Source organism: Rhinolophus sinicus, linkage group LG15 (genome assembly GCF_036562045.2).
Source record: "Rhinolophus sinicus isolate RSC01 linkage group LG15, ASM3656204v1, whole genome shotgun sequence".
NCBI lineage: Eukaryota > Metazoa > Chordata > Mammalia > Chiroptera > Rhinolophidae > Rhinolophus > Rhinolophus sinicus.
In genome coordinates, this window is record NC_133764.1 from 29,636,800 (window position 1) to 29,657,842 (window position 21,043).

The following is a 21,043-nucleotide window of genomic DNA, read 5'->3' on the forward strand; positions in this document are numbered from 1 at the left end:
GTGTTATGTAGGAACCATGGCATTCTCAGTAATCGTGGTGTAGTAGGCTTGGAAACAATGGAGTAAAGGCCCCTCCAATCTTGGTCAACCTAGCATAGGTCATTGGACATTTGAGGCAGTAGAGTTGTTGATAAACATTAAAATCTATCGTTTGATTGGCATTATACTTGGGTTTCCCGTGTAAAATTATGTTTGGGGGGTTATAATTCAATATTATAGTATATTTAAATATGTAGAATAAGAAGTTATGTTCAAGCAGAGTATATGTATAGTTGTAGCGGCCCAAATACAGAAACTTGCCATCTAGCAGAAAAGTCTCACCTCTCCACAAATCTCGAGTGGTTCTGTCAAGATGGAAAAATATTTAAACATATTTAAATACAAATTTTATGTTACTTCATTTAGTAAATGGACTGAAATAAGAAAAGGCTTGACTTCTTCAAGTATTTCTTTTTTTTATGTGGCTCTACATTTTCACAATAATTTTTCTCTCTGGGAAAGGTATTAACTTGTGAATGTGTTTCCTACAAGGATTAATGCATTGAAATGTTAGGATTTATTAGCACCATCGATTATTACATTAACTCAAATTAATTTATAATTTTCCTAGTGGACAATAAACTTGAGAGGTATGGGAGATGGAATAGAGAAGATTAGAATGGCTGTGCACTCTGGGAAGATCAGCTTTATCTGAATTGTCCCAGGATGCAGAGGGAAGAACACAAGAGGGCACTAAGTATCTACTTATGACCTTGAAGATGTGGTGTCTCTATGGAGTAAGACTGATGAAGTTTGTCTTCTTCACAGTACATTTAGAGAGGGCCCTGGTAAACGGGATAACATGTGAAAATGGTCATAAACATTACGTAGTTAATATAGTAAATACGTTTAAATATGCATACTTACGGTTAAAATGTATACAATTCTGTTAGTTGCCAGGAGTCAAGCTTAAAATATTTGGGGATGGAGGTTGTAGAAATCATTTTAGGTTACATTTAGTTTCAGGTTTTACTTCTTCCTTAGAATTAGAAGATTTAAAAATGGAATAGAGAGGAAAACAGTTTCTTTCTATGTGTGGATCTGAAGATCAGTATCTGGTTCTGGCAAAATTGTCACTTAGTAGATAGAGATTATCTATGGAGAAAGTGTGCATTTCCTGCTTTCTAGGCAAATAGAAGGTATTTGTTGTTTTATGTAGATCTTTAAAGAAACATTGTTTTGGGGATCAGGTCTCAGATTCTGTAGCATCATAAGTAATAATATTTTTGGGGGGTTATTGCATGTGAATTCAATACATCAATACAATTTCAATGAATTACAATATTACATTACCAGACAGTCTCCTATCATATACTTCATATGTGGATGGTTTGTTTCTAGAAATATGTAAATTACTTAGTTGGTGTCACTTACATTTTATATTATGAGCTTAAAAGTGTCACTTGTCACTGTCAATTCTCCAATTTTGGAAAATGTTCCTAATGTGTTTTAAATAATCTTATAAATAGTGTGTCTACATTAAGTGTTGCACAAAAAGTACTGAGAAAATATTTAAATTTTTTTGAAGTCAGCACTAGAATATTATACTTTTAAGGAAACAAAGACCTAATGATCAAACTTTGTATTCTTACTAGCTTCAACTTCAGATAGCTTTCCAAGATGATTACTAAAAAGTTAGTAGTGAGATTTAGAACTTCAATTTAAATTTTTTCTTTGAAGAAGAAGCAGTGCTTGGAGTTAGATTTAATGAATAATTTAAGTCACTTTTTCAATTTTACAATGAAATGTTTATTCAAAAAATAGGGAAAATACAGAAAAGAACAAAGAAGGAAATAAAATTATAATCTCAGCCTGAGATAAATACTACTAATATTTTGGAGTTTAATTTCTTGTAATTTTTATGCTCAAATACACATACTTTAGTTAATATTAATGGAATCATAATTTGTAAATGATTTTTTCAGATAGTTTGTAGAATGAGATTTTTCATATATTTAAAAGTAAATTCTGCTTTGCTGATTTGATTATTTTTTATTAACACCTAAAACATGTTTAAAATGTTTTCTTCTTTTAGAAGTTTACAGCCCTTGCTGTCATAGCAATGTTTTAAAATACATTTCTTTACTTTCCTGTATTATAGTTGATCTTTAGGGACATTTATTAAATATGGGATTTTTTGTTTTTTGGGTTTTTTTGCTGCTTAAAAAACAGCCAGTTTTAAGTGTTTCATGGAGGATTACAACACATTTTAGAAGATCATGAGATTAGTTTTTGTGCATTTTACACTTGAGCTGCCTTTGAAATATCTTAGAGGAGATAAAGAGTTAGATATGCATTCTGGAACTCAGAGGGGGTAGGTCTTGGTGGAGAGAGAAAAATGTGTGGATCATTAGGGTAGTGGTGGCAATTGAAGCCACAGGCCTGGATGAGGTTGTTAAGGGAAAGAGCAGAGCTTAGAAGAGGAGAGAGCAAAGCCTAAGCCTCAGCCTTGAGGAACCCTAACCTAGAGAGGTAGAAGGAAAGCAGGGGAAGGTGGAGTCATGGAAGCTGAGGAAAGAGTGTTTCAAGGAGGGAACAACCACAGAACTTGCTGCTAGGATATCAGGTAACTTGATGGGCCTAGAAATTGTCCAAATGATTTAGTGCCATGGAAGTTCATTTCCTTTGATTGGATCCCCACACTGTCCTGACTTTTTCCTATTTCATTGACTGCTCCTTCCCTGTCTCCTTTGCTGTATTCCTCTCCTTTTCCCGGCCTCTAAATGTTGGCATGGTCCATCAGTCATTCTTCCAACTATTAATAGTTTCCTTTTTATCTACATTTATTCTCCAGGTGATCTCATCTAGGCTCAATTGTATATTTCTTGTCGCAGGCGTTCTCCTAAACTCCTAGCTTATATACCCCCCTGCTTACTGGACGTTTCCACTTGGATGTCTATTACGGAATATGTCCCACACTGAATTCTCAATTCTCATCCCAGACCTGCTTCTCCTTTTCACCACCTCTGTAAACAGTACTGGCATTCATTTAGTTTCAAAGACATGGAATCATCTTTCTCTTAAATGTTACATCAAGTTCATCAGTAAATCCTGTCCGCGTTACTCTCAAAGTGTGTAGTGAATCTGACCATTTTCACATCTCCACTCTTACCACCCCAGTCCAAACTATCATTTTTTTCTGGTCCAGATCCTTACAACAACCTCCTAACTGGACTCCCTGCTTCCGTTTCCTGCTCCTGCCTCTGTTCCAGTCAGTGGTGTGTTGCAGCTAGCTTGTGAGATCCAGTCGTGTGTATCTTCCCAAGTTCATGTTCAGTGACATCATGTTGGTAGCTTGAAATTGGCCATGGTAGTAGATTTTATACCACAGAAATCAGCCAACACCCCAGTCCCCTACCCCTACCCCAGAGCTGGTTGTTCAACATTTACCAGCATACCACCGTCAAATACCCCTCCCCTCCTCCTCTTCTGTCTAGAGAAACAAAGTGGTCCTTTAAAAACATAAGTCATATCATGACTGTCCTGTGAGAACTCTCTGCTGGCTTTCCATTAAAATCAGAGTAAATTTAAAGCTGTTATGAAAGTTTTCAAGCCATGTGATTTGCCTCTGTGCTGGAGCATAGTAGACACCCAATAGATCTTTGTTATATGGGTGAGTTAGAGATGGTTGGGTTAGAGGTGGGCGGGTGGGTGGGAGAGTAGATAGATGGATAGGTTGTTTCTGTACCATCTTAGTAATCTATTGCATGAGGCCTGCTAATATTTTTCTTTTGCAATTAATGAAAGAGATCCTATTCCTTAAGATTTTCGAATTGTCCGAAGTTTGTATTTATTTTTAAATTTCTAGATCCTTAGATAGAGGTCTATTTAAATATAGGTATAAGGATATATTCTAAAGTGAACTGCAAATAACTTTTTAATTTCTGTTGTAAGCATGCAGTTCACTATTAGCATAAATAATTAAAATAGAAATTAAGTATATTTTTGTAAGAATTTTTGGAAAAAAAGTAATTACCCAATTGGGAGTGCTTTGAACTTAAACTGTAATGCTTATGAAACTGTGTGCCATTCTCCCATCCCGGTATTCCCAAGTTTGTGTGCCGTTCTATTGTAAGATCAATCTGAACCAAAAATTAATAGATATTTATTTTATGGTAGTGCATATGCTTTTTGTTTGAATCTTTTTTTGGTAGGGGGAAGTCACAGTTGTACATTAAATTCTAATCCAGTAGAATGTTAACAGTTATCATATTTATTTGTTAATTTCCAGATATTGTAACCTAAAATAATAATGTCAATATTTTGATAATCAGATACTGGTAAGATATTAATAAATATAAATAGGAAATGTTATCTTCTTTTATAGGGTATATTTCAGAAATCGCTGGGTAAAGACTGTTCACCCAGTTGTGCATCAGTACTGTTTGATCTCAAGCGCACATTCCACCTTTCAGATGCCACAGAAAGAAGATGTTCTTAAACACCGAGTGGTGGTTGTTACATTGAATACTTCCCAGTACCTCTGTCAGTTGGACCTTGAACCTGGTATGCTGACTCAAGACACAGAGAGGGAGGGGGGTCTCTGAATGCTTAGGGCTTCTGCATTCAGTTTAGACCAGGGGTTGGCAAACTACTGCCTGTGGGCCAAATCTGGCCTGCTGTCAGCTTTGGTAAATAAATAAAAGTTTATTTGATGGAACACATCCATCCCTGTTTATGCACCTATTTATTACCTGTGGATGCTTTTTATGCTACAACAGCTTAGTCGAGTATTTGCAACGGAGAGTGTATGGCCAACAAAACCTCAAGTATATATTGCTTGGCCCTTTACCCAAAACAAAGAAAAATTGTCAACCCTTAGTTTAGACATTTTAGTGATTGGTATTCTATTTGTTCTCTAATTGATCAGATGGTATTTATTTACTATTGATCATGTGAAAAATTCAAATTTGGACAGTGTTAGTGTTTTTTACGATTTTTTCAAGTTTTTGTTGTAAAATGCTTTTGTATCATACAGTGTAGAGACAACAATTATGACAGTTTGTTTTTTTTACATACTATTAAGAGTATTACATTTAACTACGGGAACTGTGTAAAATCAAGCTAATATTATATATGGATACAAGGTGACAAAAAATTCTGATAAATATGGCAGAACTTAACCATCAAAAAGTGGTATCACTTGAAGGTAGTTGCTTTGGAAGAATATTCATTTATTACTGTCATAATTGTTAACGTTGCTCAACACTTTTTTGCTCTCTCCTTTTGAAATTGCTTTCATAGCCAGTGACAAATTCTTTTGAACATCCTGGAAGGTAGAGACTGTTCTCTTCACCTTGTATTCCTGGCACCTGGCCCAGGATAGAGACACCTGGAGGCCCTTGATAATCCTCTCTTTATCTTAAATGAATGAATGGTGGCCAAGCTTTCTTTTTTTTTTTTGAGAGTAGATTTATTTAATTTTAGAAAAGCTTTCTGAGACATGTAAGTCTTTCTCAGACTGGTAAATAGGTAGGTGATCAAACTGAGCAGTAAATACCATAAGGGATAAAAAAGAAAGAGGGAGAGAGAGAGATGTGCCTCTCAGTAATGAGACTTATTTTCTTGTGCATGCAGCTCATAGCTGGCTGGTGAGGGCAGTTACAAAAGCAGAGTTTCAAAAATGTTTTGAACAGTGACTGCATCATTGGAATGAGTTATATTTCCTCCCAACTGACTTCTTTGAATGGAACCACACTTATTTGAAATGTAAATTTTGGTATGTTTATTTAACAATCAGTCTCATTACTTTATGATTATACTCTGCATATTTGCTACATATATTAAATACCCAAGCCTCCTAAACATTATAGTTTCTTGAGAAAGAGTGAAGAATGGCTTTGAAGAGCAAGATTATCAAGAATACGTATTAGAAGTCGACTGTGTGCTTTGTTCTGGGCATTGCTTATGCTTTATTTCATTTAATTCTCATACCAACGCTACATAGGGTTATTTTACAGATAAGAAAACCAAGGCTCAGGCTAAATCAGTGTGATTAATTCAAGGTACCTTTTACTAGCTTAAGCAGTAGCTGTAACAATTTCATGATTTATCCAGTTCTTGATTCTAATTAAATAGATTAGCTCTATTTAATTAAAACTATCTAATGAAGACAGTAGATTTTTTCCGCTAGTCTCAGTTTTTCCCCCAATTTAATCTTATGTTTATATAATCATCCTTAATTAGTCTTATAGCACAACAACCACAAATTCTCCGAAACGGAGAAAAATACATGTGTCCATTTCATGCTTGGGCCCCTGTCGGTAAACAGACAACAGTTATTAATACTTGTATTGTCAACCATGGCCACTCGTTTGAATGGGTGATGATGAGGGTTATTGCCAGCCAGTTAGATTTAGAAAGTTCCAACCTGAAAACAAGTTGCACCAGAGGGTAGTATAAACTGATTGTCTGGAACTTGTGGATATTCATGGAAATAACGATAGAAATAGAGATTAGGTTCTTGCGCCACCTCACAGTAGGCTGGTTAATTCAGAGTTTTATAACTCATCATTGTGTTGAGAAACTCCATTGCTGTTCTTTGCTATTGTTAGTAAAAAGAGGGCCCCCCACCTTCAGTAAGTTGGCAGCAAGGGACAGCTATTTCCTTCTCCACATTGAGAAAGCAAGGAGAGTTTTGCCTTTTTCCCCCCTTTTGGGGGCAAAGGGACTTGACCTCCTTTCTGTACAGATTCTTTTGCACCAGTGTGAGTGGCAGCAGCATCCAGGACATGGGATGTCTCCTACTGTAGGAGACAGAATGTCCTCTGGGGGACATTCGATAATGTGCATTTTGACATGTTAGTAGTCACTTTTTAAGGTACATTTTTGATATCTGTTAGTAGCCTCCCCCCCTCCCCTTTTTTTTTTTTTGTAGACTGGTGGTGTTTTTTCAGCCAGGGTAGGGTCTTAGACTAAAAAAAAAATCTCACACACCCACAACACAATAAACCTAAATGATCAAATTAGTGAATTCGCTACTACTAGATAACCTTTGATTTCAAAGTTAGATCAGAACTTTCTCCTTTATATTAGATTTTGGGTATGATTTTCTTTATTTTAATGTCTAATGTCCATGTTTAGGTTAAAGTTATTTATAAAGTACCACTGTTTTATTTTTGGTGTTTTACCAAATAAATAGTGCAAGGACTGTGGGCCTATCAGTATTTAGTTGCCAGCCCTTCTTTTTGGTGAAAAGCCACTATCATGTACCTTTAAAATACGTATTTTTAAATATACCAATTGAACTGTTAGTCTTGGAGCCTTTAGCACCAGATGCCATTTATGTATCTATAATTGAGTAAAGTAGTTATTCCTTTTAACCTCTACTTTTTAAATAATGATTTACATTGACAATTTTCCAAATTGAGGATTGGCATTAAAAGTACTCTCAACTCCTAAATTAGCCCACTAAGCTCTTTCCTTAGCAGAAAAGAAAAAAGAAAACCCTGCCTTTATTGCTGCTGTAATGTGCTTTACTGTGTTTATACTGTACTTTGTAGGGTTTTTTACGCACATTCTATTAGATGAAGCTGCCCAGGCCATGGAGTGTGAAACCATTATGCCTCTAGCATTAGCAACTAAAAACACTCGGATTGTCTTGGCTGGTGACCACATGCAGGTGAGTACCTTCTGAGTCATCGCACCGAAAGGAATTGTGAATTATATTTTGATGTTTAATATTCTGTTTTCTAAAACATCCTATGAAGTGCCATGTATTACAATTTAAGTAGTTTAAATATTTCTGTACTAGTAATGAAAAATACTGGTATTTCTGAAGGAAAATTACTATCTCACCACTTTTTTTCCTTCTTTGGATAGAGAGTGGAATGAACAAGTCTATAATTTTCATGTTTATTAATGTTTGAAGTTTAGTTCTCTATAGTGTATTTGATTCTTACTTTCCTTTGTAAAGCAAATTTAAATGATCTTTCCTACAATTCCCAAATTCCTGTTCCAATATTTGTTTTCCTGAAAGGTTAATTTTTCACTATCATAAGAAACAACATCCTTAATTAAATATAATGGTCAAAGTCTCAAAGAACATATCTGATGCATTTGTATACCTATATATGAAAGAGAAATATAATAATTTTTCTATTAAAATATTTGTTTTACATATCTCTTCTGCTACAGTTGATTAAGCTTGAACCTATATAATACTGTAGCTGTCAAGACATCCAGGAAAGAGTTGAATGTAGAGGAACAAATTCTGGTTTTGTTTCTTTGTCAAGAGTAGTTTAATTTTATTTTTTAGCAGTCAAAGATATAACCAAGAATGGCTCCTTATGCCTTATGAGATAAAGGAGGTTATTTTGCTAATTATTAAAAACATTTTATTCATAAACTAAATGTCCTACCAGCTCACTATTTTAAATAGTTGATCAATTTTAGTGAAATAACTGATTGACTCTCCCAATGATACAACGGGTTGCATTTCTGAAATTACTGAAGTAATAGTTATTTATTTGGAAGAGCCCTTTATCAACCTATGTGTAAAAACTCTAGGTCATTGTGGGATTTTGAAATGAGAAGTTAGAAATTTTAGCCTAGTTCTTTATAGTAGTAAAATTGTTCATAAAAAATATTTTTGATTTGCTTATTTCGGTGTTCAGTATGTTGAGATTTAGTACATCAGAAGTTTTAGCATAGCGAATTTTTAAATAAGTACATTAAAAAAATACTATTTGTATATTTAGTTAAATTTTCTCTGTATGTTTGTCTGTTACAGCTCAGTCCTTTTGTTTACAGCGAGTTTGCCAGGGAGAGAAACCTTCATGTTTCATTACTTGATCGACTCTATGAGCATTATCCTGCCGAGTTTCCATGTAGGATCCTCCTATGTGAGAACTACCGCTCCCATGAAGCTATCATCAAGTAGGTGTGAACTACCCTCTCTGTATCACACTTCCTGTGGTCTGGTGGGAAGGAACTCAATAGCACTGTTACCAGGGACAGATTATTTCCAGCAGAGTTATATAGCGTGTCTAGGGTCGCAAATTATGTTTAATTTTATGTCTGTAAAAGAACACTTCAAAAGCCGGAGCTGTGATTTTTCACAAAATAGGGCAATTCTGGAAACTAAAACTTTAGGTTCCACTAGCTATGGCATATTTTTCTGTGACTGAATATGCAATATATATGTAAAGCTTTGTGATGTAATATACAAATATATTGACACACCGCACAGTGGTTTGCTTGTTGTGTCTTGCTATGTTATAGAAAGGAGTCTGTTTTAAAAGAAAGGAAGGAAGGAAGGGAGGAAGAGAGAAGGAAGGAAAACCATGAAACTTAGTAATACATTTTGTAAAGGTTTCTATTAAGTATAGTGTGTATCCATAAAAGTGAAAAATACCATGAGTGACAGCTCAATGAATAGTCATAACCCACACACACCCATGTCACTGGCATCCAGACCGAGAAACAGAATATTACCAGCATTCTTAAAAGCCCTTTGTGCTCCTTTCCAGTCGCTACTCCCACCAAAAACTTACAATTTTTTAAAGTGTAGTATAATTTAATAATGTTGATTATGTCAGTCATGTGGAAACCATCTGTAGGTTTCTCTGAAAGCAATAGGATAGATATTAAACGATAGATTTAACTATGGCTTTTACTGATACCTCAAAATAGGATTTCCTTTTTTATTGTTGCCAGTCATTAGCTGGAGTCACCGATGGACCCAGTGCTCACGAGCACCTCCATCAGTAACGAGTATTCATTTTACAGTTGGAGACTTCAGTGTCCTTCCCTTATGTGTATTGTTTCAATGCCTGTATGTCCCTGTGTTTGTACATGATCCACACAAATAAAAGTGTGTATTAATCAAGAAAATACACTTGCCAGCTTATTTCGTCGTAGAGCAAGATTCTCATCTCGTACTGAATTGTCTTCATTTCTGCCTTTTCTTTCTGTATTCTGGCTTCGTACCTCACTTAAATCCATGTCTTTAGCAATGGTCTACCAGGCGCCTACTCGGTTGCTAATGCTGTAGTTAAGTTTGGAGAAAATCTTGGCCTCCTTGGTATTAGATGTTTGGCTTAAAATTAATCATGGACAGAAAGCAACAGTTTTAGGATTGACTGATATTCTTTTTTCTTATGGGTGAATTTAATTTTAATGCCAAATTACTCTTTATTTATTTATTTTGATCTTTTTCTACAGTTACACCTCTGAGCTCTTCTACGAGGGCAAACTGATGGCCAGTGGAAAGCAACCAGCACACAAAGATTTCTACCCACTAACTTTCTTTACAGCACGAGGGGAAGATGTGCAAGAAAAAAATAGCACAGCTTTTTATAATAATGCAGAGGTACCTTAGTTCTTTTACAAATTGTTAACGTTTCACAGTCACACAGTCTGACCTTATTGAGCATTTATGTACAAGTTTGAGTTGGCATATTGTGTGTTGACTTCATTTACATGAAAATAGGATGGAAAGTTTATTCTTTCTCATATAACATTGATTTGTTAAGATGAATTTCCTGTGGGATACCAAGACTTTGATTTTACATTTTGTTTTATGATAAAAGACAAAATATATGGTTCCATTAAAAAGAAAAGCCAATATCATTTTCATACCGATTATTTCTGTCTGCCATCTAACAGACGATGATTACATTTTATAGTGCATACTCAAATGAGGTGTCAGGCCCGGCAGCAGACAGAAACCTGGTGAAGTCTTGAAGGGCCAGCCAGAGAACCTTTGTTTAAGTTCTGGCCATCACAGCGAGAGGAGCTTTGGACTTCAGGAAACAAGGGGGGATGGTGTGTGCATGGGGAATGCACTAGGGGAATGGTTCTAGATCTGCGATGTCCATCTTCCTTTGTTCTTGAGTCCCATGCTTTACTCGTTTTGTTTTCGAAGAGATGGCTTTTATTATGTAAGTAAATCATCTTTCCTTTTAAAAATTGATCAGAGGCTTGTAGTTAGAAGTCAGTACAAGAAAATCAATAGTACCCACTTGATAAAATCCTAGCCAAAAGCAAAGAAACTTTGACATTTTAGTTAGTCTGTGCCATTTAATTTTAAAAGGTAAACTTTTCTTTAAATGTTTGAAATACTGACAAATACTTTAGGTTCTCCTTTATGACTGTTACACTCAGGTTGGAAACCACTGGCCTGGAAACTAGGAAACCAGCCATGGTACGGGTGAGAGTGCTGACAGGGAGAGGCAAGCCTTAAATCCAGAAGGCTTGGTGGTCCTGCTGTGACACCAGGGGTCGGAGCTGAGCCCTAACTTTGATCTTGAGGCAGAGTTGATGTTTGCCAGAGGCTGAGCTTTGCAGCCTGGGCTACTTGTTTCTTCATGGTGACAAGGCGTGTTTCCCAGGAAACCTACAAGCTGTAGGACAAATAAGGTGCATCTTCCTGGATTGTCAATTTTACTCAAAAATTTGGGGGTTGGGGGGAAAGAAATATTTTTCATATTTAAAAAACCACAGAGATAAGATTTGTGTGACCTTTAAATATCAGACATGTAACTTGAGAGAAATTTGAAGTCACCTTGAACTTCACTGCAATAGCTTGGTTGGTCAGTCGCTCTCTTCAGCCCCATGAGTTACTGCAGTCAAAATCTGGGCGACAGGCGAGTATTGCGCCAGGTGCTCTTCCCACAGGGGCAAAAGCTGATGCTTGCTCACTGGAGCTGATAAAGGGGGTATCAGTATTGTTTGGGCAGGAGTAGGAGGTCTGGGTTTATAGGCAAGATTTTCCAAGTTTTCAATAGGCATGTTTGGACAGTGAAATGTTTTTAGAAGTCCTGGACTTTTCTTGAGGGTAGATCATTTATAGGTGAAACTTATGTCTAATTTGTGTTCTAGAGCAAGTGGCGCCAGTTACATTAATAGGGGGAAAATGAGATTTCTTCTTTTATAAAAGTTCCGATGAAAATGTCAGAGGACATTATGAGATTTGAGACTGGGTTAGATTTCATTGTAATGAAAATCATATAGTCTTACAGACTTACCATCACACAAGGAACTTAAAATAGAGGATGAAATTAAAAGCAAAATTAAAGAACCTGGAGCAGAATACTGATAGCAGTTTTGCTCTGTATAATTGTCCTTCCTTCAGGGAAAATGGTTTTCAATTTTATGTAAGGTGTTTGTGTATTGCTTGAACTTGTGTCTTCTTTCACGTGCTTAAAATGATAGAATGAAAGACAGTGAGAAAGATCATCTGTTGTTTTTCTTGATTCTGACTGAACTTGTATCCCACAAAAATGAAATGGTCTCAATATAATGCCAAGTTGGAAAGAAAAGCAGAATTTAAATACTAAACACCAAGACATGATTCTTAACCTTGAGAAATTCAGTCTGAAGAGAAGAACTATGGAAACAAATAACTATAAGATAGTGAGAGGTAAACAAAATTGTACAGATATAAAAAATGAATCCATCAGGTTTGATGGAATCTGTGGTATAGAGAAAAAAACATGGTTTTTGCCTTGTGTATACTGGGACTCTAGTTAATTGTCGTATGTATTTATAATTGTTATATCGTACTGGTGGATTGACCTTGTTATTATAAAATGTCCCTCTTTATCTCTGGTAACATTTTTTTGGTTTTGAAGCCATTTGTCTGATAATTAGTATAGCCACTCAGCTAATTTATGGTTACTGTTCACATGGTGTATTTTTCATCCTATTACTTTCATCTTGCATGTACCTTTGAATCTAAAGTATATCTACTTTAGACCATGCCATTGCATCATGTTTTTGGTTTTTGTTTTAAATTTAGTCTGAAAATAACTGCCTTTTGTTTGAATGTTTTAATTCAGTCACATTTAATGCTGTTATTGATAATGGTTGGATTTACTCTGCCTTTGCTTTTTGTTATGTGTCTTGTGTTTTTTTACTTTGTTTCTCCTTTTCTACCACTGTTTGCATTAAGTGCATTTTTCTAGTATCACGTTTCAATTTCTTAAATTATTAACTATATTTTTTGAGTTGTTTTCTGAGTAGTTTCTTTAGGGTTTACAGTATACATCTTAACTTACTAGAATCAACTTCAGATGTAAACATATCTAATGACATATGGAAACTTTACTCCTACATTTCTCTATTCTCTTTTTCCCTTTTGTGCTATTATTGTTTTTCATATTATACCTGTAAATTACAACTCAATAGTACTTAATTATAGTTATATAATTTTACGCCTTTTAAGGATTCTGAGAGAAGAACGAGGGCGGGGCAAGTACATGTTTATAGAGTTTGCTGTATTAACCTTTTTATTTCCTATTGTTTCTCTTCACTTCTTTCTGTGGATTCGAGCTACCATCTGGTGTCAGTTTTCACTCACCTCCTTTGTGCTCTTATTGTCAAATATATTACATGTCTATATGTTGTAACCTAACAATAGAATTATGTATTTTTTTATGCAATGCTATTTAAATCAGTTGAGAGGAGAAAGGAGACAACATATACTGTTACGCTGCCTTTTATAATTTACCACATAATTGCCTTTAGCCCTGTGCATTGTTTGTGAGGGTTTGAATTACTGTCTTGTGTCACTTGCCTACAACCTAAAGAACTTCCTTTATTTAGTATTTCTCTTAGGGCGTGTCTGCTAGTAAGGAATTCTTTTAGTTTTTGCTTGTCTGGGAATGTTTTTATTTTGCCTTCATTTTTTAAAAGGTAGTTTTGCTGGATATTAGATTATTGGTTGAGTTATTTCTTTCAGTATGTTGAAATATGCTTTCCTTCTACTTTATTGCCCTCAGTGTTTCTGTTGAGACGTCATCTGTTAATCTTACTGGAGTTCCTTCATAAGGGATATGTTGTTTTTATCTTGCTGTTTTCAAGATTTTGTTTTTGTCTTTGACTCCCAGCATGTTCACTATAATGTGTGTGGGTGTGGATCTCCTTGCAGTTATCTTACTTGAACTTCACTGAGCTCGTTGTGTAGATTAATGTTTTTCATCAGATTTTGAAAAATTTTAGCCATTATTTGTTTGAATATTTTTCGCTCCTTTCTGTTTTTTCTTCTGGCTCTCCCATTATGTGTATGTTGGTGAGCTTAATGGTGTTTCACATTTCTCTTAGGCTCTTGTTTTGCTCTTTCTTCTTCAGGTTGCATAATCTCTATCTTCATGTGGGCTGATTTGTTCCCCTGCTAGTTTCAGATCTACTGTGGAGGCCCTCCAGTGAATTTTTGTTACAGTTATTTTCCTTTCCATCTCCCTGAGGCACCGATTGCTCCACATTGTGATCCAGTTGGAACGGGCCCCTTGACAGAGGCAGAATAGTGTCTCCAGGTGGTGAGGCTTACCCTGACCTTCTCCTGGACAGAACTTAGGGTGCGGTTGCCGTGGGAGGCTGTGGAACTTGCTGTTCACTGGCTGTACACTCACATCACCCCTTTGGAGCAAGAGCTCCGTGTGGGTTACGTGTGTGTGGAATCTGTGCTGCCCTCCAGGTGCTACCATCCAGCTGCTCCCACCACCGAGTGTAAATCTTCTGCAACCCAGAGCTGGGGACGTTGGGATCTGCCGGTATTCACTGGCTGCTGAACCTACCCAGAATAGGTCTTCTGTCCTAGGAAGCTGGGGGAGATGCCAATTGTCACTCTGCTGCTGAGCTCACTGCATCAGCTCCCCTGCAGAACTTCCTGTGCGTGAGAGGGAGACTGCTCCCTTCCCGCGTGGTCCCACTCAGATGCTCCCGACATAACAGGAGACGCGGATAGGGAAGTAGGCACCAGCCAACTGCTGCTCACTGCTCAGTATAGGCCTTCTTCAGCACAGAGCCATGGGAAATGGGAGCACTGATATTCACCAGCTGCCCAAACCTCCTGGAATAGTTCTTGCACCCCAGGGAGCTGGGGGAGATGGGAACTAACTGCCCCTCAGCTGCTGAAACAGTCCTAAAACAGAGCGGTGGGGGGATAGTGCAGTCCCTAGTTTGAATGTCCCAGCGTCCCACTCTTCTCACTGAATTTCTTTAGATTTTGTTGAATACAGTAAATGCTTCTCGATTTCTTACAAGGTCTTTGATCAACCTCCAAATACTTTGAGTGATTGCCTGCTAATTTTGACCAGCTTATTAGATATCTGTCTGGGAGAGAGTTTTCCCCAGGCTCTTTGTACCACCATTCCAAGTCTATGTATTTTGACTACAGTTTTTATGCTGCCTAGAATATAAGGGAGTGAACAGAGGGATGACATAGAGAGATCGTTATGTGTTGCTTAGTAGTAGGACCTCTTTGTGTGGGGGAGCAACAGAGGTGTCTCCCCAGCTTTCACCTACCCCCCATATCTAACCAAATAGTTCCAGACAGCTTTGTCTTACTCCTTATTACAGTAGATTCAGACCTGCCTTTCTGGTTCCTCATAGTGAAGAGCGCCACGCCTTCAGTTCTCTTTGCTCTTCAGAATCCTTGCACAGCCTGTGTATTTGATACACTTGCTGTTATATAGTCATAACAATAGGGCGACTATAGTCTGTGCCTCTGTCATTCATTGAATTTGTATGTGGCAGTGGGCTCTGCATCCTAGCCAGTAATCCTCAAGTTCTTGAAAGGAATGAAAACTCAAATTTTATTAAGTATGTTTACTGTAAATTTAAGTAGATATTATTAACAACTAGTAAATAAATAAGATATTTAAAACATTAAAAAAAATTTCTCCTTCCTCTCTAGGCTCTTGCCTGACCCTTTTTTGAGCTTCCCTTATATATATTTTTATTAGGAATTTGTTTTCTAAATATACAGTAATCTTTTAGCAGGCAAGGAACATGTTTTATTAATCATTGTATTTCCCACCGTGCTAAGCATTGACACTATTTGATCCAGTTATTGAATTAAAATAGATTAAACTACACCGAAAGCCCAGTAAATGGTATCTAAACATTCAGTTGGGTAAAAAATGGCGTCACTTTAGTGCAAGGTTAATGAAATGGCTTTGGTGAATTTGTACCTCTGGGAGGCAGTGACTTCTGACAGCCTGTCTCTCCAGTTCAAATCTGTCCTGTTCCCAGCAGTGGTTTGGTGGTGCCAGTACCAGCTGTTGGCTGCTCTGCTTAGTTATGTCAGTGGGGGAGGGGCAGCGCTAGACCTTGTACTGCTTAGACTTAATAGTGACACTAACTCTAGGAATCTTCTAGTTGGTTGGTTAGTTTCATTGGCTCGATCTGGAGAGAGTGGACTGAGAAATATTGGGAATGTTGGACTTGCTTCCCTGTTTCCTAGATGGGGTTGCCAGTTTTATGACCCTGTCGCTGCCCTTTGTCCCACACAGGAACTTGAACCTGTCCCCATTTAAGAATGAGGGCTGGGTAAAGGGTGGGGGCCGATCACCAATCACATTGTCTCTGATTTTCATGTTTTCACTGGGTGTATTATGGTAGAATTTTGCTGTTTGGAACATAAAGAAAAAGTTTTTATTCTTACTGTGTTCATAAATTCCTATTTAGAGGTAATTTTTATGACACTTACTAAAAGTGAATCCTTTATACATCTATTTCAGTTACCATGTTCTTTTCACTCAACACTTGTATAACTTTAATATGTTTATGTGTGTTTGTTTAAAGGTATTTGAAGTGGTGGAACGTGTGGAAGAGTTAAGAAGGAAGTGGCCAGTAGCGTGGGGGAAGTTAGATGATGGCAGTATCGGTGTGGTGACCCCGTATGCTGATCAAGTGTTTAGGATACGTGCTGAACTTCGGAAAAAGAGATTATCTGATGTTAATGTAGAAAGAGTGCTAAATGTTCAAGGTGAGTATTAATTGAAACGAACTAAGTTATTCAGATGCTTAAGTCTTAATGTGGGTGCACATTTGATTTTTAATTCTCAAATTCTCTTTTCTGGATAAATAATGTATTTATTGCATACCAAGCCCTTTAATGCCAAATTTGGCAATTAAAGGTCAAACTCATTTACATGTTCATTGAATTTTTATATCCAAATATAAAAAGAAATGTAAACAAATGAATTTTTAATGACTGTAATTGTGTAAGTGCCACATACATTATCTGTGTGCTGTCGTTACAATCACCGGAGCATATAGCACCTACTGTTGTACTCCATCTGAGGACTAACTTGTTCATAAAGGTTTTAAAAAATCTTGTCAAGCAAGTTCTGTTTAAATGCATTTTTAAAGGCACAACTTGTTTTTCATCTATAGCCTTTCCTAAGTGAATAGTTACCAGCAAATCTTTTAAATTGTCTTCATGTAATTAGTTGCTATAAAATTGGTGCTTTTAAATATATGAAGCAACACTACAACGTGAATGCTAGCAAAAGCCAATACGATCTTAGGTTTCATGGGAATAACAATAGTAAGAGTAAACAATTTCTAAATCATGGGGAACAAATGGCTCCACTAGACCATGTGTTGTCCAGATCACGCAGAATTTGGGTGTGCATTGTAGAAGGAATATTACTAGTAAACTAGGAAGCACCCAAAGGAGATTGAGGAGAGTTAATGGTTTCGAAACTGCCATATGGGAGTCAGGAATGGTTGAAAGAGGTAGGATTATTTGGCCTACAGAAGAGAAAAACTAAAGGCTCACATTACCACTGCATTCAAATATTTGGAGACCTGCCATAGAATGTGGGAATAGATGTGTTACTGTAAGAAAGAGCATTAAAAATTGATGTACAGGTTTTCTTGCACAATCAGCTGTGCCCGCCTTGGTCAGTGAGAGGCTAGATGACCCGGCTGCAAGGACGGTCCTTGTATTGAATGTATAGGTAATCACTAAGGTTGGGTCCAGCAATAATATATTTTTTTAATTTAATAAATTTACCATTTAACCATTTTTTTATGTGTTCATAAACACATAAAATGCCACAGTTCAGTGGCATTAAATACATTCACATTGTTGCATAGCCATCACCACCATCCATCTCCAGAGCTCTTTTCATTTTGTAAAATTGAAACTCTGTACCCATTAAACTATAACTCCCCTTTCCACCTTCCCCAGCCCCTGGCAACCGCTGTTGTACTTTCTGTGTATGAGTTTGACCACTTTAGGTACACCATATAAGTGCAGTAATACAGTATCTGTCCTTTTGTGACTGGCTTATTTCATTTAGCACAATGTTCAAGATTTACCCAGGTTGTAACATTTGTCAGAATTTCTTTTATAAGGCTGAATAATATTTTATTATATGTATATACCACGTTTTATTCATCTTTTTGATGGACACTTGGGTTGCTTTCACCTTTTGGCTGTTGTGAATAATGCTGCTATGGCACAGGTATACAAATATCTGTTTGAGTCCCTGCTTTCAGTTCTTTTGGGTGTATTCCCAGAAGTGGAATTGTAGGATCATATGTTAATTCTATGTTTAATTTTTTGAGGAACTGCCATCCTGTTTTTCATAGTTTTTATATACCATTTTATATTCCCACCTGCAGTGCATGAGTTCCAGTTTCTCCACATTCCTGCCAATACCTGATATTTAGCAATAACGTTAAAAAAATAAGAAATGCTTTTTATCATATCAGTGGTTGAGAATAACAATCTTAAGTGTTTTATTTTTTATTTTTTTAATAGGAAAGCAATTCAGAGTTTTGTTTCTTAGCACAGTACGTACAAGGCATACTTGTAAACATAAACAGACACCAATTAAAAAGAAAGAGCAACTGCTGGAAGATTCCACAGAGGACTTAGATTATGGTTTTTTATCTAACTACAAACTTCTCAATACTGCCATCACAAGAGCACAATCCCTGGTTGCCGTGGTGGGCGATCCCATTGCTCTGTGCTCTATTGGAAGATGCAGGTAATTATCTGTTACTGATTGAGACATTAAAGGGGGAAACGGAGAGTAAATTTGCATCCCTATGTATACATTTATTTATATGACCTCTTGACTAGTTAAAATCAGGTGTAGTTTTACTTGATCTGCAGTAGGAACACAAAAATAGATTGCTTTGAGTCTATTATACCGTGTTTCCCCGAAAATAAGACCTAACTGGAAAATAAGCCCTAGCATGATTTTTCAGGAGGACATGTCCTGAACATAAGCCCTAGTGCGTCTTTTGGAGCAAACATTAATATAAGACCAGGTCTTATTTTCGGGGAAACACGGTATATACATAATTGTGTATTCATTCATTCAGTCATCATTCAGCAGATATTTCCTGAGTGCCCACTATGTTCTAAGCACTCTTCTAGCCACTGAGGATAGATACATCAGTGAGCAAAAAAGGCAGAAATCCCTGCCTTTGTGGGGCTTGCATTTTATTGGGGAAGAGAAGGAGACTGACAAAAAACAAAACAAGATTACTGTGTAGTATTTTACATGGTTAGTTCAATGGAAAATAACTAGAACATTAAGGGGAATTAGGAGTGATGGGGTGGGGTTGGCCGGTTGGTGATTGTACATAGTGTGGTCAGAGTAGCCCTCACCAAAAAGGTGACATTGAGGTGAGGGAGTGAGCTATACAGATATCTGGGGTAAAAGTGCTCCAGGAAGAGGGAACAACCAATGCAAGGATCCTGAGATGGTTTTGTGTTTGTGTCTATCTTTGATAGAAACTACATTTTATATTGATACTTCATTTTACTTCCTTCATTATTGTTTTTGATGAATTTCCTCCACTCATTTTCTCTCAAGGCTTCTCAGTGTAAATAATTCTTTGTATCTGGTTAATCCGAAGAATCTTAACAGAAGTGGTTGTTACTTGTCTCCGGATAGCATTGTTAGTGTTCCTTAGATTGTAATCATAGGAACTATTCCTACTAAAATGTTAAAACATCAACATAAACAAAAATTTTCTCTATATACTTTTGATTTAAACTAGTTAATAGGGATTTTAACTGTATGAAGCTAATATGTAAGATTTGGCCTTTGCAGTATTGAAAAACTATGTTAACATTAATGAAAACCCAGTTGAACAGAAATTTATAATATTCTTTAATGAAAAAGAAATACACTAGGGATTACTTAAAATGTTATAAGTGTTCTAGTACCTGTCCACGTGAGTTCAGAATAGTAGCAAGAGATGTAGACCGTCCCAAATATGCTGTTTTAATGTGTTAGAATTAAAGCACACAACGCTGTTAGAAAGTGGCCTTCTTTAAACCAGTTTTCTGTTGCAGTACAGATATGGCAGCATTTGATTGTCTGTTTTCCTGTTTCAGCAGGAAAAAAGTATTCAGTGGAAAGGGAAGTGACTTGGGACCGTTAAGAATAAGATGCATGTGTTAGAGTTTAAGACTCCAAAAGAAGTTAATATCCTTTATAGGATACTTCATTTTACTTCCTTCATTGTTGTTTTTGATGAATTTCCTCCACTCATTTTCTCTCAAGTCTTCTCAGTGTAAATAATCAAGTAGAGTTTTAATTTGTAAGTTATATTATGAAAAATAATCTTTAAAAAAACCCAAACTTGAAAGATTTATGACTTATTTGTGTATAGCTAAACAATTCTGTTGTGAAATACCTTTAATTTCATATTTTATAAATAGATTTCCATTCATTTTTAGCCACTAATGACAAAAAATTGGGAAAGAGAATACATTAATTTCAAGTTACAAATGAATAAAACTAAGTGTATTAATTTGGCCTCCCTCCTGATAATTTTATTTTAGTTTCTTTACTGTTCATTATATTTGGTTAGAATAGTGCTGTGATATTTTACCATTTTTGTTTTTATCATTTGATCAATGTGAGAACACATACAGTTTGATTACTGTTTAATACATTAAAACAGGTGTATAAAATAAGACAAAATGTATTAACAAACAACTTGAAACTGTTGGGATAAATAGGTATAACAATAATCTTGAGCCACATTAGTTTCGGACTCTCCTCATAAATAACTCCAAGCATTTACCAACATGAATGTTTTTTAAAAATCCTTACCCTTTTCTGTAAAGTCATGTTAGTTATACTGTGAATTGCAGGAGGTCAGCATTTTTCACTCCTCTCTGACATAAACCATTACTTTCTCAGAGCTTACAGGTGGCTGATTCTTCGTGAGACCATGCTGTCAGAATTATCCAGGGCTAATTTTTAACTTGAAGCCAGCTCTACTGGTTGATTATTTC

The 21,043-nt window shown here is 36.3% G+C and overlaps 1 protein-coding gene across 8 annotated transcripts in view; it reads left to right on the top strand.

Moving 5' to 3' along the window:
• The window catches only part of HELZ (helicase with zinc finger), a 134,045-nt gene that overhangs the window by 68,908 nt on the left and 44,094 nt on the right, over window positions 1-21,043 (top strand). For all 8 annotated transcript variants that reach the window (XM_019733019.2, XM_019733024.2, XM_074320765.1 and 5 more), the window contains 6 exons: window positions 4,367-4,545; window positions 7,542-7,660; window positions 8,771-8,916; window positions 10,204-10,351; window positions 16,570-16,753; window positions 18,542-18,770. In XM_019733019.2, coding sequence (XP_019588578.1) covers window positions 4,367-4,545; window positions 7,542-7,660; window positions 8,771-8,916; window positions 10,204-10,351; window positions 16,570-16,753; window positions 18,542-18,770 — 1,005 coding nt within the window. The remainder of the gene's footprint in view (window positions 1-4,366; window positions 4,546-7,541; window positions 7,661-8,770; window positions 8,917-10,203; window positions 10,352-16,569; window positions 16,754-18,541; window positions 18,771-21,043) is intronic.